Source organism: Genypterus blacodes, unplaced genomic scaffold (assembly GCF_046128005.1).
Source record: "Genypterus blacodes isolate CSIRO-AG114 ecotype Tasmania unplaced genomic scaffold, CSIRO-AGI_Gbla_v1 ptg000215l_1, whole genome shotgun sequence".
In the NCBI taxonomy this organism is placed as follows: Eukaryota; Metazoa; Chordata; class Actinopteri; order Ophidiiformes; family Ophidiidae; genus Genypterus; species Genypterus blacodes.
The window spans coordinates 1149704-1165649 of NW_027467014.1; the positions used below are offsets into that span (position 1 = coordinate 1149704).

At 46.3% G+C, this 15946-nt stretch overlaps 1 protein-coding gene across 3 annotated transcripts; it reads left to right on the forward strand.

The window, feature by feature from the left end:
• The first annotated feature begins 1821 nt into the window (after window positions 1-1821).
• Window positions 1822-15941, forward strand: tie1 (tyrosine kinase with immunoglobulin-like and EGF-like domains 1). Of its 3 annotated transcripts, none has more exons than XM_076170205.1 (24): window positions 1822-2158; window positions 3113-3406; window positions 3582-3692; window positions 3852-4007; window positions 4222-4353; window positions 4716-4856; window positions 5014-5142; window positions 5266-5408; window positions 5886-6030; window positions 6162-6320; window positions 6865-7005; window positions 8124-8432; window positions 8953-9243; window positions 9856-10049; window positions 10134-10280; window positions 10363-10426; window positions 10513-10623; window positions 12141-12331; window positions 12416-12529; window positions 12643-12713; window positions 13945-13985; window positions 14278-14374; window positions 14497-14596; window positions 14697-15941. In XM_076170205.1, the coding sequence occupies exons 1-24, from the start codon at window positions 2113-2115 to the stop codon at window positions 14766-14768; spliced, it is 3399 nt and encodes a 1132-aa protein (XP_076026320.1). In that variant the 5' UTR covers window positions 1822-2112; the 3' UTR covers window positions 14769-15941. The 3 variants fall into 3 exon arrangements, with proteins under 3 accessions (XP_076026320.1, XP_076026321.1, XP_076026322.1); XM_076170206.1 differs by having other exon boundaries at window positions 10155-10280; XM_076170207.1 differs by lacking the exon at window positions 8124-8432.
• Window positions 15942-15946: the final 5 nt, after the last annotated feature.

The window sequence follows — 15946 nt, forward strand, 5'->3', positions numbered from 1 at the left end:
CAACCCCCCACCCCAAAACAACACAGTTTCCTTCACATATACAGACACACACACTCTCTCAGAGCAACACCCCTGGTCTTTGGCCTGTGAAAGCCTTAATGCAGCCAGCCAGCGAAGCATCTGTGTTGACCCAGCGTTCTCTCTTTTCCTCTCTGGCTTCCTATGGAGGCTCCACCAAGCCGTTTCTGCTGCACAAACCGTTTTTTCTGTCTTCTCTCTCGTTGCCCTTCTTCCCTTTCTCTCCATCTCACTCGTTTCCCATAAAGCTTTTGCAGAGTCCTTGACATTCTGCAGCATTAATCGCACATCTCTCCTGTTAGAGCTACGTGAGTGAATTCCTCTGACAGCAGTTTGTTGCATTGTATTTGCGTATAAGCTTTGGTATAAACATGCTCTAATCTGAAACTACTGCTACTACTAGAACTGTAGTTATAACAACAATAACAGTAACTGTAGTCCTTTGCTGTGGTCTTAGCATGTGACCGGTCTGTCGCATTGTTCTCACTGTTTTCTCTAATTCCCTCTTGGCGTGTTTGTGAAGCGTGTGCAGAGGGAACAAGAAGGTCTTATTTGTTTGTGCCTCGCTGGCTCCTGACACACTCGGGTCACAGCAGCAGGTCAAAGGGACCACGTAGATCTGAGCCCTCCGCAGGCGCCAAGACCCTTTGTTTGCAGCCGGTAAAATTGGAAACAATGTGATCTGTAGACATAACACTTCAGAAAATGGGAGTACGCTCTTCAATTTCATTTGTATCCACACTTTACTGAGCATTTCCCTCTGTGCCAACTCTGGTTTAGGGGATTCAATCACTGCGCTGCTCAGGATATGACAGGAAAGTGTGAGAGGACAACAACCCGGACAGTCAACACTTCTCTAAATAATTCAATTATTCCACGTCATTTTTAGAATGCAGCGTACAATAGCAGATATTCTTTGCCGGCTAAAGAAAACCTGTGTGAGCTCCTGAAATTGAAAACAGGAAACCTCAAACAATAAGTTGAGTCAACTTCTCAGTCACCCGTCTGAGGCTGCAGGGAAACATAAAGCAAACATCAAATCAGGTCCACGGTTAGTTTGTGCAGAGAGAATAAAGGCGTGTGTGCGTTCTGACATCACTTTCAACTCATCAACGCTGAAATCAGAACAGACACAACAAACATCATTTCCCCAGGCTGACCTGATTGTGAGAGAGGGAAGGACAGGCCTGCCTGTGTGACCACAGGAGCTGAACGGCGAAGAGCAAAGCTGTTGCATTTGGCAAAAGTTGATACCAACTGTTGCTGCATTCAGCGCTGCTACATGTCTACAAATGGGCCAAAGGCAGCAGGAGAGAGCAGGAGAGTACACAGCAGAGACACACACACACACACACACACGGATCTGTCAAACACACTTTCATCTTCATGAGGCTCCACTAATTGTATTTATCTTAGACAAATTCTGCGCTTTGTTGTCATTGGCAAACAGCTTTAAACATTTTGGAGGTTTACAAAGACCTTTAGAGATACAAAACAAATATCACACCAAGGCTATAAACAATATATTCTCTTTTAAAGCTAAATGAAACATAAACAAAGCCTGTATGTCAGCGCTTAAGGGAGTGAATGTCATAACAGGGGGTCACTCCTATGTGTTAAATCCATCAAAATGCTTCGTGTTACTTTGGAAAGACAAAAAGTGGCAAAGTTTAAACTCATAAACACGCGGGTGGATGTGGAGGTTGAGCGCCACCAGTCCTCCGCTGTCTGGTGACGCTCTTCCTTCCTTTCCCACCCAGAGGGGGGGGAGAGAGAGAGAGCGAGAGAGAGCGAGTAAGAGAGAGAGAGACAGAGAGAGAGAGAGAGAGAGAGCTCCACTCACGGACCCACACTTTGCTGCTGCTTAGGGAGACCGTGACACCGTCCCAAAACCGGTACCGAAGATATCAGACACCTGGTCCTGGAGCTTTTTTTCCCCTCCCGGCGCGTTATGCGTAAAAAGGCGCACCGCTGCTCGTGACGACGCGGCGTCTCCGTGCTTGGACGCGTCCCTCTCCTCTACAGATGAAGCACCGAGCGGCTTGACGCACCAGAGACGCTCGTGGATTACTACTTATATCTACTACTTATATCATGTGGATTGTGTGCGTGTGCGTGTGCTGCTTGGTCGATCTATCAGGTAAGAAGAAGGAACTTTTTTAAGTGTTTGATTTAAAGGTGTATTGTTTATCTTTATGGGAGAAAAACTGTAATCAGGGTTTCCCCATGAAAAAGTAAGTTTAAGTATATATTCGTTAATTTGTTTTCACATACACGTTCTGTTTTTATGTGTTTTTATTAGTCTTCATTACTCTGCTGTGGACTAACATGGGAGAGAGCAGCAGCTCATCACATTTCCTGCCATTGTTCTGTGGATCTGGGGGTTAAATACCAGGCAGGAGGAATGCTGCATGTTCACTCACATTAGAGTGAACTTTGCAGCCTTGGCTCTAATAAATGTAACCCTGTGCTTTGGTTCTGGTGTATTTGAAGTGTAATCATAAGTGCTTCATATGGGCAGATCAGCGTCTCAGATGTCCTAAGGTTCGATCAGAGAATCCTTATTTCAGATTTACTGCTGTTTGAGATTACAGACACACTTGTTGCATCAGAGAGTAGATTGTTGTGCATTATTTAAACCCCAGAAATGTTGTCTGCTTACTGTCATAATACAGAGGGAGGAAATGGACTTGGAGACAAATCTCATCCCATCTCAGCTCAAACCAGCTTAATCAGACTTTAAACAGTTGATCCAAACGTCTATGCAGCACAGAGGGGGGGATAATAAAAGATAGATGAGGACAGGAAAAAAAGACTTGTTTCAAAACCTCCAAACAATAAATTAAAATCTTAGGAATTCTAGGACCTGACCGGCTTAGAAAATTACATATTTATATACAAGAAGCATTTTTTCTCATATGAATTATGATTTATAACTGAATAAGAAAAAAACTCCTCTTGTAGTTTCGGGCCCGGGGCTGGGGTGAGGCTACGCTCACATGGGGATTTGACTCAAAAAGCTCTTTAAGAGAAACACAGAACCGCCTCAGACAACAACAAGCTGCTATTTTAACAACAATATTCTGTGCTGCAGACGCTGTGATGGATCTGACCATGATCTCCACGGCTGAGATGAACAGCGTCAACATGTTCTCCATCGCCTGCATCAACGGCGATCAGAACGCTGCCCAGACTGAGCTCGACATCAAGAGAGACAACAAAATCCTCATATTCCCCAGGAAACCCACCTTCACGGTGCACAACACCAGAAACAAGGTGCTGGCCACAGACTTCCGTGACCTGGATAACATCGGCATCTTCTACTGTGAGACCAGTCAGGATGTGGTTCCCCATGACAAGGTCACCATGATCAACAACGTTTGCACAGGTGTGTTCAAAGACTCAGCATACAAACTCGTTTTTAAGTCTGTTACGACCTTGTATCCAAAGTTTAACCTGATTATTTGGATATGCAATTTTCATATGTATTCAATCTTAATCCAGTTTTCACACGGTAATTAGATTGGGGAAATAAATCTGTTTGCCCTCTGTGCTCCTTCCAGCAAATTTTGTCCCGACCCACTTGACGCTGACTGCTAACAAAGGGGAGACAGTTCACCTCACCATGAAGCTCCTCAGCACCCAGAAACGCGACGTCACGTGGAAGAACAACGGTAAGGTAGCTCATGTGCAGCGCTAAAGGGGTTAGAAAGTCATCAGGGGGTAAAGTGATCATAAGATTCCCTCCAAATGCCAAACCGAAGGGAATCTCTCAACACATCGGATCCTTTCTCATCAACAATTTGTTTTGTGATTTATGCTCTTGTGTGTAGGAAACTACTTCTACATGACTCACTGGAATGATGTGACCAACAGCACCGCCGTGCTGACGGTGACCAACGCAGCGTTTGTCAATCAGGGCATCTACAGTGCCAGTTACGTGGGTGACAGCCCCCTGCAGGGCGCCTGGATGAGGCTCATTGTCAGAGGTGTGTCATGCCACACACACACACACACACACACACACACACACACACACACACACACACACACACACACACACACACACACACACACACACACACACACACACACACACACACACACACACACACACACACACACACACACACACACACACACACACACACACACACACGTACGTCTACAAACCCACTGGACTAAAACAATGTTTTCCTGCAGACTGTCCCAGTAAAAAGTGGGGTAAATACTGTGACATGGACTGTCCGGAGTGTGTTAATGGTGGCATGTGTCACGATACAGACGGAGACTGTATCTGCCCTCCAGGGTTCATGGGAACACGGTGTGAGACAGGTGAGTAGTGTTTTCTACCGTCTTTGCTATCAAGTCCATTTTAAATTGTCAAAATAGTCTCAAACTGATAACAAAGTCTGCGTTAGATGAGATGCACTCCCACTCAGGCTGTGTCCACTTTAATCAGATTGTGCAAGTCACGGTCTGATCAGGTCAGTACTGAAAGTTTTAGTTTTATTTGATATCTTGTATGAACAATATCATTTAAATCAAAGTCAACATGGCTGTAATGTAGACCTGGTCATTAACTGTGTTCTGTGGGGTGTAGTGGCTTGCAGAATGATTCAGCAACATTCATGATTAAGATGAAAGATCTCAGAATATCTCTCTCTCTCCCTCTCCCTCTCCCTGATGGATCCCAGCTTGCAGAGAAGGAATGTTTGGCCGGAGCTGCCAGGAGTTGTGTGGCTCAGACACGAACTGTAAGGGGCTTCGCTTCTGCCTACCGGATCCTTACGGCTGCTCGTGCTACAGCGGATGGTTCGGGACCCGCTGTGAGATGGGTGAGCCCTTCAGAGTCTTTACACATCACTTGACTGGGTTCTTATGGGAAATCTGTAAAATAGTTTCACAATCATAATGTAAATTTGACCCTTTGTTTTAAGGAAAATAAATTTTGAGCCTTAATATGAAATCAAATGTTTCTGTTGTCTTGTCTAGCCTGCCACCATGACATGTACGGACCAGACTGCAAGCTGAGCTGCAAATGCAAGAACGGAGGCGTTTGCAACCGCTTCAGTGGGTGTCAGTGTCCCAGGGGATGGAGGGGACAGCGCTGTGAGAAGACAGGTACATGTGATCACAGTTACAGTGTCTACAAAACATGGAAACCTTTGTTGAATGGTCACGTATGCAAGCAGACGCTGTTCAACATGACCAATATCCATCACAATACCTTCTCCTCCCCCTCAGACCGGGCACCCAAAATCCTGGACATGGAGAGCAGTTTGGAAAGGAACTTGAACTCCAGCCCGCGGATCTTTTGTTCAGCCACCGGTCACCCCCTGCCAGGCCACACCAGCATTGAGCTTCGAAAGTTGGACAATGTACTCAAGGTAAGAGGACCAGCTGGTGAAAACACAGACATAGTTTCTTGTCAGGAGTTGGTGGAGACTAAAACTGATTCAAAAGATGAGTGAGAATTGAACTTAATGACCTGCTCACACAAACAACAGACACACAGCATTAGCAACCCAGTGGAGTTGTATCTCTGACCGCCTAACTGTGTGGGCTCGCATGTTCTTCCACAAGCCAAAAGGTCAAAAATTGTTCAGTACATCTTTAGATACTTGAGCTTTTCTGCTTTAAATATTTTAAGAGCTGATTGGATCCGATAAAAAAAAATACTTTAAATATTTACTGTGCCTTTAAGATTTCGCTGATGATTGTGGGTTGAACTTTGAGAAAGTCGACAACACAATGGGCTAACCAGATAAGACTGTATCAAGCAGCCGTCCAGCAGTTCCCACTTAGTTCCCTCCACCTCTCATTTGATTCCACTGTTTCTCTCTCTTGTATTATGTCACTATCAGGCTTCTCAGACCATCATGGATTCAAACAAGAGCATAGCCCAGTTTGACATCCCACGTCTGAGCGCTGAAGATGGAGGGTTGTGGGAGTGCAGAGTCTCCACCAATGGAGGCCAAGACTCCCGCAAGTTCAACCTCACCGTCAAAGGTCAGAATGCCTGCGTGTGTTTGTAGTAAATCAGGTTTATTTCACACACTAGAACCAACTGCCTCCAAGCAGGAACATTACAGCAACACCTACTGTATTTTAAAGCCCAAACTTTCCCTTTGCCTCCTCAGAGCCCCCAGTGCCTAGTACGCCCCCCAAGCTGCTGGAGAAAAGGAGTAAACAGCTGGTGGTGATGCCAGTGGACTCCTACAGAGGAGACGGCCCCATCATCTCCACCAAGCTCCTCTACAAGCCCATGGAGAATGGAGACTCTTGGTCCTCCATCATAGGTAAGCAAGAGAAGACGCTCACAGGCCAATAAATATATGTATAGATTCTTCTCCCTACAAAACTTTCTACTTCAAATATTGACACAAATTATGAGGGTAAACTTCCAGCACATTCTCATATTGTGTTATGAGGTAAAATGGCAGAGCAGTTTGCCGCACAGCAGTGGCAAAAGCAAACATGGCAGCAGCCAACATTTCAACACACTACCTAAGGGTATAACATTTACGAAGTGCAATAACTGTTGCAACAGCCTCTGTTCTTTCCTCAACTTCAGAAAAAAACTCATTTCCAGACCTCGGAATCCTCGATTTTCAAGATCCACATGAACTTCAATGGGAAATCTGGCACAAACACGTCAAGTTACATGTTATTGCTGAAATTAGTTTAGAAGGAACAGCCCAGCCATGCTTTATCCCACACTACTGCAATATGTGGGTCCTCCTCAAGGGGGACACATCAAGTCCGCCCCAGTTCAACTTCCGAGCTGCTTAAAATGTATAAATGGTAAAATGGTAAAAGTAAATCACACAATCTTCCTTTCAGTCTACAGTGACAGAGAGCCCATCACATTGATGAACCTGAAGCCATCGACACGTTACCGCGTCCACGTCCAACTGAGCCGTCCAGGGGAGGGAGGAGAGGGAGCCCCGGGACCAGAGGCCATCATGGAGACTGACTGTCCCGGTAAGGCCCACAAATACCATTCTGGGCTGTACAGCTTGTTGGGATCACACACACATAGCCTGCATTTATATGGAGATTGTGGTTTGGGAATTTCTGCGCTCTGGACCACACATGGAACTTTCATAAGCGGTTATATTAGTAGTCAGAGTAGTGACCATTTCTCATCATTGTTTTTTTCCCAGGCCTAAATAAGGAGCCAGCTGGCATTTAGCCCATACAGCATGTAACTCAAGTCTATGGCAAATGTAGAGGGACAGCCACTGAACTACAGATAGATAAAACAAAGGCCTTATCAGATTCAAACTACAACAATTAAATGTGTCTGTGGAAGTAGATAAGAACCTTAAAATCAATAAAAAGCCCAGCTAAATCATATTGTATTCGAATACAAGGAATTGTACATTACTGATTGTGGTGCAGAGGGAGAGAGCATATCTGAGTGTGTGAGGACAAGAAAGGCGAAATGGGACAGATATGGAATGTATCACAATGTAAAAAAGTCCTTATATACATGCACCGTTTGTGAATGCGAGTCTTTTGGATAATGCGTTAAAGAGCGGATGGAGTTGATCAACGTAAAGTAAATTTCGAAAAACGTAGACTTCTCTACGCAATGAAAGTAATGGTGTGAAAGGAGTGTTTTTATGTGGACGACTCTTTCGCTTTTGCAGTTAATAAATTTTGATAGAAAAGAAGGATCCAGTCTTTTACGCAGTTTGTAATGGCCTGTTTTTTTGCACTGAGAGGCTCTTAAATCTTCAGGGAGGAGCATAAAACAGTTTCAGAGACGGAGCAAGAAGTTGTTACCTAAATGATAAACGAGCCAGTTATACACGCTGGAAAGAGGAAAGAGACATACAAAACACATTCACAACAGTAGAGGTCATTCAGGCCTGTGTGTCTTTGGACTGTGGAAAAGAGGCAGGGCATCCACACACACACACACACACACACACACACACACACACACACACACTGGGGGAAAGGTCCATGGTTCCACACACGGTGATACTAGAGAAAGAACTTGTAAGAAAGTGTGAAAGAAAGTGTGCCCATAGTAGTGAGGAGAGAGGAGCTGTAAGGCCCCTCAGCTCATCCTGTGTTCTCTGTTGCTGCAGAGCCCACAGTTCGGCCTGAGATTGACGTCAGTTCGTTGGAAGGTCGAAACGCTACGGTTCGCTGGCAATTGCCTAGCCACAGCGGCGTGGGCCTTAGCACCGGGGCAGCCAGCGGGTTTTTAGTGCAACTCTACGGTCCCCCACCCTCCAGTGAGAAACTCTTGGAGCAGACTACCTCGCTCAATGTGCTTTCAACCAAGTTCCACAACCTGGACTACCACCGGGACTACACCGTGTTGGTGTGCCTCATCAACTGTGGCAGCCAAGGGCCATCCTCCAAACCCTACCGCTTCCGCATCAACAGCCAGGGTAACTAGAACTCTCCTGTTGGATAAAAATAACCAGGGTTGTTGGTCTATATGATTGGAAAAAGGTTTGGCTGGTAGAAGAGTTCTTTAGATTTGACTTTAGAACACTCAGGTATGCTTGGTGGTTACTTGTTGACTCTCTCCCTGACTGCAATCTTAGTGTGAATTAAACCCTGTGGAGTTTAAACAGATACAGCCTGATTAACATTTAGCAATTCTCACCAAAAAGCACTAATTTCAAGTGTTTTTGACAGTTTCGAGACCTACATGGTCTACTGTAACCGGGTTGCATGGCTTCACCAGTGGTCAAAGATTCCACAGGGTTTCTTCAAACTAAAGGTCAAGAGTCATAGTTGATCTATTTTAATTGGACTTAACTTTGGACCAAGGGGTTAGAAGCAGATCCTTCGCAACACCACTGCAATGATGTCAACTGTACATCCAAGACCTCATTTTGATTGGAGCGTCCATATAGTTTCAGAACACAGTGTGAGAACTCTGATCGTCTCTGTACTCCTCAGGCCCGTCGTCCCCACGCAACGTCCAGGCCCATCCCCTCTCCGTGTCGGCCGTTCAGGTGAGGTGGCAGGCCCCCGAGGATCCCAACGGTGGCATCATCAAGTATGTCATTGAGTACCAGTCGGCCGGCCAGGGCAGCCCCCACCCTTGGGTAGACACAGACGATGGGAACAAGACCGCCAAGGACGTGACGGCACTGAATGGCAGCACACTGTATCAGTTCCGGGTGAGGGCTTTCTCCAAAGTCCCGGGAGAGTGGAGCAAGTCTGTTATGGCAATGACACAAGGGGATGGTGAGTTTGTAATCTGCTCACTCTAACAATCTCTGCATCTTAGACAAGAAGCAATCATGTCTTTATATTAGTATACAGTGAAATATGTTATAGTCTCATAGCAATTTCCCAGCCTGCTCCTTCAACCTCTTTCCCAGACAGAATGTCAATTACAGAAGTTGGAATAAGCTGACTGTCGGAGGTCTTGTGCCCCCTAGTGGGCAAACTAAAATATTAATGCAATCTATGGGATCCCAGGTGGAAAGGGTAAAGAAAGAATGAGGACTTTAATGTCAGTGTAGCAAAACAGGGTGATGATTCAACAGCAGGAAAGACATTTCAGAAGCAACTTTAAAAGAAATCTGATTGAATGTCAGAGGCTTTTTTCGGAGGTTTACCTTAATTACAAGCTAGGGACAGAACCCCAAACTTAAGTCTGTACACTGTTGTGCTTGTGGTTAATTTGAGGTTTGTGCCTGCACGGCCACCCACACTCACACATAATCACACATCCACATCAAACAGCCCATTCATCTCCACCTGCTACAAATCTCATCTCCATCCCCCTACTTGGATTCCCTCCTGATCTACCTTCCTCTCTCTCTCTCCCCCTTCCTCCCTCTGACAAACAAGGCCCTCAGAGCTTCACGCCGACCACCCAGGGTGTGGCGAAGCGGCCGACTGGCGACGGCTATCAGCTGCTGGTGGCGGTGGTGGGCTCGGTCACTGTCACCTGTGTCACCATCCTGCTCGCACTGCTGGCTCTCTTCTTCATCCGCAAGTCGCTGCTCAACCGCCGGCGCACTTTTACCTATCAATCAGGATCAGTAAGAAAACCCTGAGTCCTATTTCTGTTATCTTTAGAATATATCTTTCTTATTGCTCAGTTTACATTTGTTTACGTCCGTTAGGGTGAAGAGACTATTCTCCAGTTTAACTCAGGCACTCTGACCCTGACGCGGCGGCCCAAGCCCACCCCTGAGCCCCTCACCTATCCAATCCTGGAGTGGGAGGACATCAAGTTTGAAGATGTGATCGGAGAAGGCAACTTTGGACAGGTCTTTACAATGCATTTACACTTATTCAACACTTTTGCCCACACACATCCACATTTGAGCTAACATCAGCTTTTAAATCCAGGTCATCAAAGCCATGATCAAGAAGGACGGCAGCAAGATGAGTGCTGCTATTAAAATGCTCAAAGGTAACTCACTAATCAAATCAGGATCACCATACAGACACGCTCCCTCGTTTGCCCTCGATTTGACCTTCCTGTGTGCTCTCCTGCAGAGTTTGCCTCAGAAAATGACCACCGGGACTTTGCAGGCGAGCTGGAGGTGCTGTGCAAACTCGGCCAGCATCCCAACATCATCAACCTCATAGGAGCCTGCGAGAACAGAGGTGAGTGAGCGACACCTAGTGGGTTTCGAGGGTAGTGATATGTTTTCAAGATGTGACTTTGAAGGGAATCTCCATAGGTCAAACTGTTGCCGTTCATATGCAGTTATAAGGAAACCTACTCTTCACTGTGCGTCTGGGAGACCGACGCATTCAGATTATCATGTTCCCGTCAACAAAAGTCTTCAGTATCAGAGTACAAGTATCAGAGTACAAGACCAGGTCAATGTTTTCCTAATCGACATCCAAACGGTGACTTTCATCCGATCCCTTTGTCGTCTGTACCTGGAAAGAACCAGAATGTCTCCGGCCTCGTCTGCCAGGAGCACTTTGCACTATCACATTTGTTTGATTTGTCCGTGTGCCACACAAGCAAAACTGCCGTGGCGTGTATATGTATGGATTTGTATTAAGTTTCCTTGGACTCTGCTCCGACCATGAGGTATCACTTTCCCAGCTACATCCGATAGCTCGTACGCAGAATAATTGAATTGCTTGTGTTTGATCGGGGATTGATAACATATGAGACGGAGGAAGTCTGGCGTGGAAAGTACATCAGTGAGGACATTACCCAGCCAAATTAGCCATGAGAAATAAACAATAGAGCTAATTCCCTGCGTCTCCCTCGTCGCTCTGATTTCCAAGTTGCACTCGACTCTGCAGACACAGTTCAATGTGTTTACATATGTAGTTTAACTATGGATTACTTTTACATTCAGTGATAAGAGTACAGAACATAAAGCACCTGGGCCATAACTATTACAACACTAGTTAATTCTGTTTCTGACTGTAGGTACACTGATTCTACATTCGTGCTGTTTTCCTTTATGTTATTGCACCTTGGATACGTTCGGCTGATCACGGATTAGGAAACTCTTTTAAGCAGGAAACTTAGTTTGGAGAGAATGCAGCATCTCTCAAATAACATTACTGATTGTAACTGAGAAGGTTTGTAATGATACTGGGATGCGGTTCTTTGACCAGCCTGTTGTCCGTCTCCTTCCAACATCCTCACTGATTGTTCTGGCGCTCGTCTCTGTGAAATTATCAACGACCTTCCAAACGTCTCCTGACCTGCAGGACCTCAGGTTTTGGCTTGAAGCTTGTCGTCTGTAAACAGATCTGCTCTTGGACTCAGATCTCCTCTCGACCATCTGCTCGAGGTCTTTGAGGATTCCAGTGTAATCCTGGTCCTCCTCCACGCGTCGAGGCCGAGCTGCGGACAGGTCGAGCCCCCTCACAGCTGCGTGGCTGAGGCCTTTCCGCAGCTGGGGCGGCGTCACCGTGTTTAGGAGGTGGACGGGGACGTTGTGTCTGTGGGAGTCTGCTAACAGCTTGTGCAGATGGAAGATGAACTGTGTCTTAGCAACGATCACAGCCAAAACAACAACTGAGATGCTTCTCGAACATATTTCTCCACTTCCTAGAATGAGACAGTGAACGTGAGATGAAAATGGGGGGGGGGGTTCTGTTCTTCATCTGTTTTCCTCCTCATGTTGATCCTCTCTCGTCTTCTCCAGGTTACCTGTACATCGCCATAGAATACGCTCCCTACGGCAACCTTCTGGACTTTCTGAGGAAGAGCAGAGTGCTGGAGACCGACCCGGCCTTTGCCAAGGAGCACGGCACCGCCTCCACCCTCACCTCCCAGCAGCTGCTCCAGTTCGCTGTGGACGTGGCCACTGGGATGCATTACCTCAGTGACAAACAGGTAAGAAAGAAACAAGCGTTTTTGCAACCAAAACTGAGAAATGATTGGTTTGTATGAATGATTGTTGGTTGTTTCTGTCCCCAGTTCATCCACAGAGATTTGGCAGCCAGGAATGTCCTGGTTGGGGACAGCCTCGTGGCAAAGATCGCAGACTTTGGCCTGTCCCGCGGGGAGGAGGTCTACGTTAAAAAGACTATGGTGAGTGTGTGTGTGTGTGTGTTTGCGTGTTTGTGTGTGTGTGAGGCATATCAGAGCTTCCCTACTTACAGTAACCACAGTTGCATGTTGAACATGAACTGCTGCTCTTGCAGGGGAGGCTGCCTGTGCGCTGGATGGCCATCGAGTCGCTCAACTACAGTGTGTACACCAGCAAGAGTGACGTGTGAGTATGTTTGCATCAGAAACACAATAAGGAACTCTGTGTGCATCACAGGGGAACTGGGGGGTTTGTTTGTTTGGGACTGGGATCCCTGTGAGTTCAAAAAGAGTTTGGAGACTTTGAGGGACATGGAGGAACAGTTAATTAACAAACTTAGCGATACCAAAGGGGACGATTTATGCTTTGGTTGTTTCCCATCATTTTATGGTTTCATATTTGTAATAGTTTAATATATTCATACTCAAAGTTCAAGCGGTCAGCATGAGTAGCAGGGTATTTTTACATGTATAAACAACATGTTTTCACTCAGCGTGCACAGTGGTGCTGCGACGAGGGGGTTAGTTTTTTGCACATTAACACATTGAAAATATTTCAACAAAGAGAGAATAAATGAAAATAAGAGCATGGACGCAGGTACAATTTGTCTCAGTAACACGATATACACAGTTGTTGTACTCTGTTTGTCCAGAGTCTTGTCTTCCTTCTTGTTTCCTTTCCAGCTCAACATTTTGATACACACACACGTGTGCGCGCGCACACACACACACACACACACACACATACAATGTCTGCCCACAGAAAACAACAAATCATCCGTCTGTCACTGGTGGAGTGATAACAGCGTGCTGTGTAACAGATAAGAACGTCCAGGAAACAGGGGGAACAACTTAGCAGACGGACCGAGACGTTGGTCTTTCAAATGGAACCTATTTATACACAGAGGGAGAGAGAGGACCGGAGGACAGCTAACGGAAGACGACAGAGCGAGAGCCTGCAGGGTCAAGAGGGAGAGTTGTAAACAATGTTGGAAAAATTTCGAAACAACAACAACACATCCATCAACAGAGGGCAGGAGACGAGCGAGAGCAAAGGGACAGAAGAGACGGAGACAATGGACCTGTAGTGACACCGCGTCTCTAAACTATAAACTCACGTCTCTGTTGGATTTACTGGTGAAGTCATGATCAGAAAACACAGAAGTTTCAAACTGTTGATAAACTGAAAGGTTCCCACCCCCAAACACACAATATGACCTTTAAATGACCTCTGCAGATTATTTAATTACACACTAAACTTGAAAATCAACAAAACAGAGGATAATTGCTCATTTTGGGATGGAACTATTCTCCTGTACATCAGTAAACACAGTCCCAAGTGAAGACATGATGTTACTAACATTTTAAAGCCCTTTGTATGAAATTTCTCTCTTTTCTCTCTCGTCTTCCTCGTCCAGGTGGTCATTCGGAGTTCTCCTCTGGGAAATCGTGAGTTTAGGTAAGCACACAGTCTGACACAGAGCTGATGAGCTGATTATTTTACATTTACTCCCATCTGGATTTACACTATTTACTTGATTTCAGTTACAGCCGCAAACACACTCACTCCCCTGACACACTCACTCGCCTTACACAGTCACTCCCCTCACACACTCACTCGCCTTACACACTCACTCCCCTCACACACTCACTCCCCTCACAGGAGCAATAGAATTCAGGACTGAAGAGACATAAACAACACTTTGTCCTGTTATTAAACTGATGATGGTGAAATTGTTGTGTGTGTCCAGGTGGCACTCCTTACTGTGGGATGACCTGTGCTGAGCTCTACGAAAAGCTGCCACAAGGCTTCAGGATGGAGAAACCCAGGAACTGTGACGATGAGGTGTAAGTGCTCACGGAACTGCAGCTTCTCTCACTTCAGCTCATCTTCTTTCACTGTCTTATCTCTCCCTCTCTCTCTCCATCCATCATATTCACCGGTGTCTCTCTCTCTCTCCCCTGTTCAGCTACGAGCTGATGAAGCAGTGCTGGAGGGATCGGCCCTATGAGAGACCCCCGTTCTCCCAGATCTCCGTCCAGCTCAGCAGGATGCAGGAGGCCAGGAAGGTAAAGTGAAGCGTCCTCGTTCAAAGTTTAAAGTTTTCCCAAACGATTTAGAATCCCGCAAATCTTTCACTCCTCTGATTGCTCGTCTTCCCTCCTGAAGGCTTACGTGAACATGGCTCTGTTCGAGAACTTTACCTACGCCGGGATCGACGCCACGGCGGAGGAGGCCTGACTACCAGCCCCCCCAGACCCTCGAAGGCCACGTCGCCCCAGGAGGAAGTCCCGAGCTTGGGCGCCGCGTTACTGCCACCTGCCCGCCTCTCAGCGTGGAGACAGGAGGGACAGGAGGACCAGGCGCTCCACCAGAACCACCCAACTATAGACAGAGGACTGTGAAAGGACACTAGGGTGGGCAGCTGGACCGTGGACGGGGAGACGGATCGCTATCAGGGGGGTCTTTGGGGGGGGGGGGGGGGGGGGGGGGGGATTTGACCACACTTCACTACGAGCCAGTATCAGACTCATTATTGCACCTGTTGATGTGACAAAAGCTACAATGCAGGACCTTTTTTGTCTGGATGTCAAGGAGACGTGGCACACAGGACATGACTGCAACACTACAGGGTCTGTGGGGCGTCACGTTGGACCGGATCTGCTCTCTATTCATTTAAATGGAGCCAGAAGAGCAAACTTAAGGACCTATCAAAAGAAAAATGTAGTTCTCAGACTGATAGATGCCGAAAAGGAGAAGAGAAACATTCGATGTAGCACTTAAAAATAGCTGTACTCAAGCTGCTGTGTGTACTTCCATTTTAGCCGCTACTGCCATGTGAATATAACTACTGTATGTATGTATTGTGTCTCTTCTTAAAGAACATGTGCATTTATCAAAGCCTCCTATTGGGGAGGAGCCAATGTCCCAGAATGATGCAATGCAGAAGACGTGATTTGTGCGAAAGAGCTGAGGACTCAAACACACGACTAACACCATGCACACTGTGTATCTAATTGTATGGTTATACTTTATAAACACTGCCAGAGTTACAGTATGATTGTATGAACAGGCAGATCAGTCGGGTCTTGTAAAAAAATGACAACATAATGACATCGTCTTTACGTTGGACTGTACCAAACTACACCTATTGTTAGTCTGTGTCCGTCAGCATATTTACCTTTGAAGAAACTGAAACAAATATCAGAGGGACTTTCCCAAATATAATGTTTGACTAGTTAGTTCTTTGTCGTGGTGGCTTGTTTGTGGAGGTTCTTCGGTTTGTTGTTGTTGTCCTGATCGGTGCTGATGGGAGTGACCGGGTTAAACCACAGGCCCCCACAGGCTGCTGGGGGGCCTCAGAGGTCTCTGTGAATCCGGGAACACACATCTGATCTCTCTCGCCTGCTGGGCCGCGC

Coding starts and splice junctions, on each gene's coding strand:
- tie1 (XM_076170205.1), top strand. CDS start 2,113: ATGTGGATTGTGTGCGTGTGCGTGTGCTGCTTGGTCGATCTATCAG. Junction 9,244..9,855: donor GGCAATGACACAAGGGGATG/GTGAGTTTGTAA, acceptor CTGACAAACAAG/GCCCTCAGAGCTTCACGCCG. Junction 14,375..14,496: donor AGGAACTGTGACGATGAGGT/GTAAGTGCTCAC, acceptor TCCCCTGTTCAG/CTACGAGCTGATGAAGCAGT.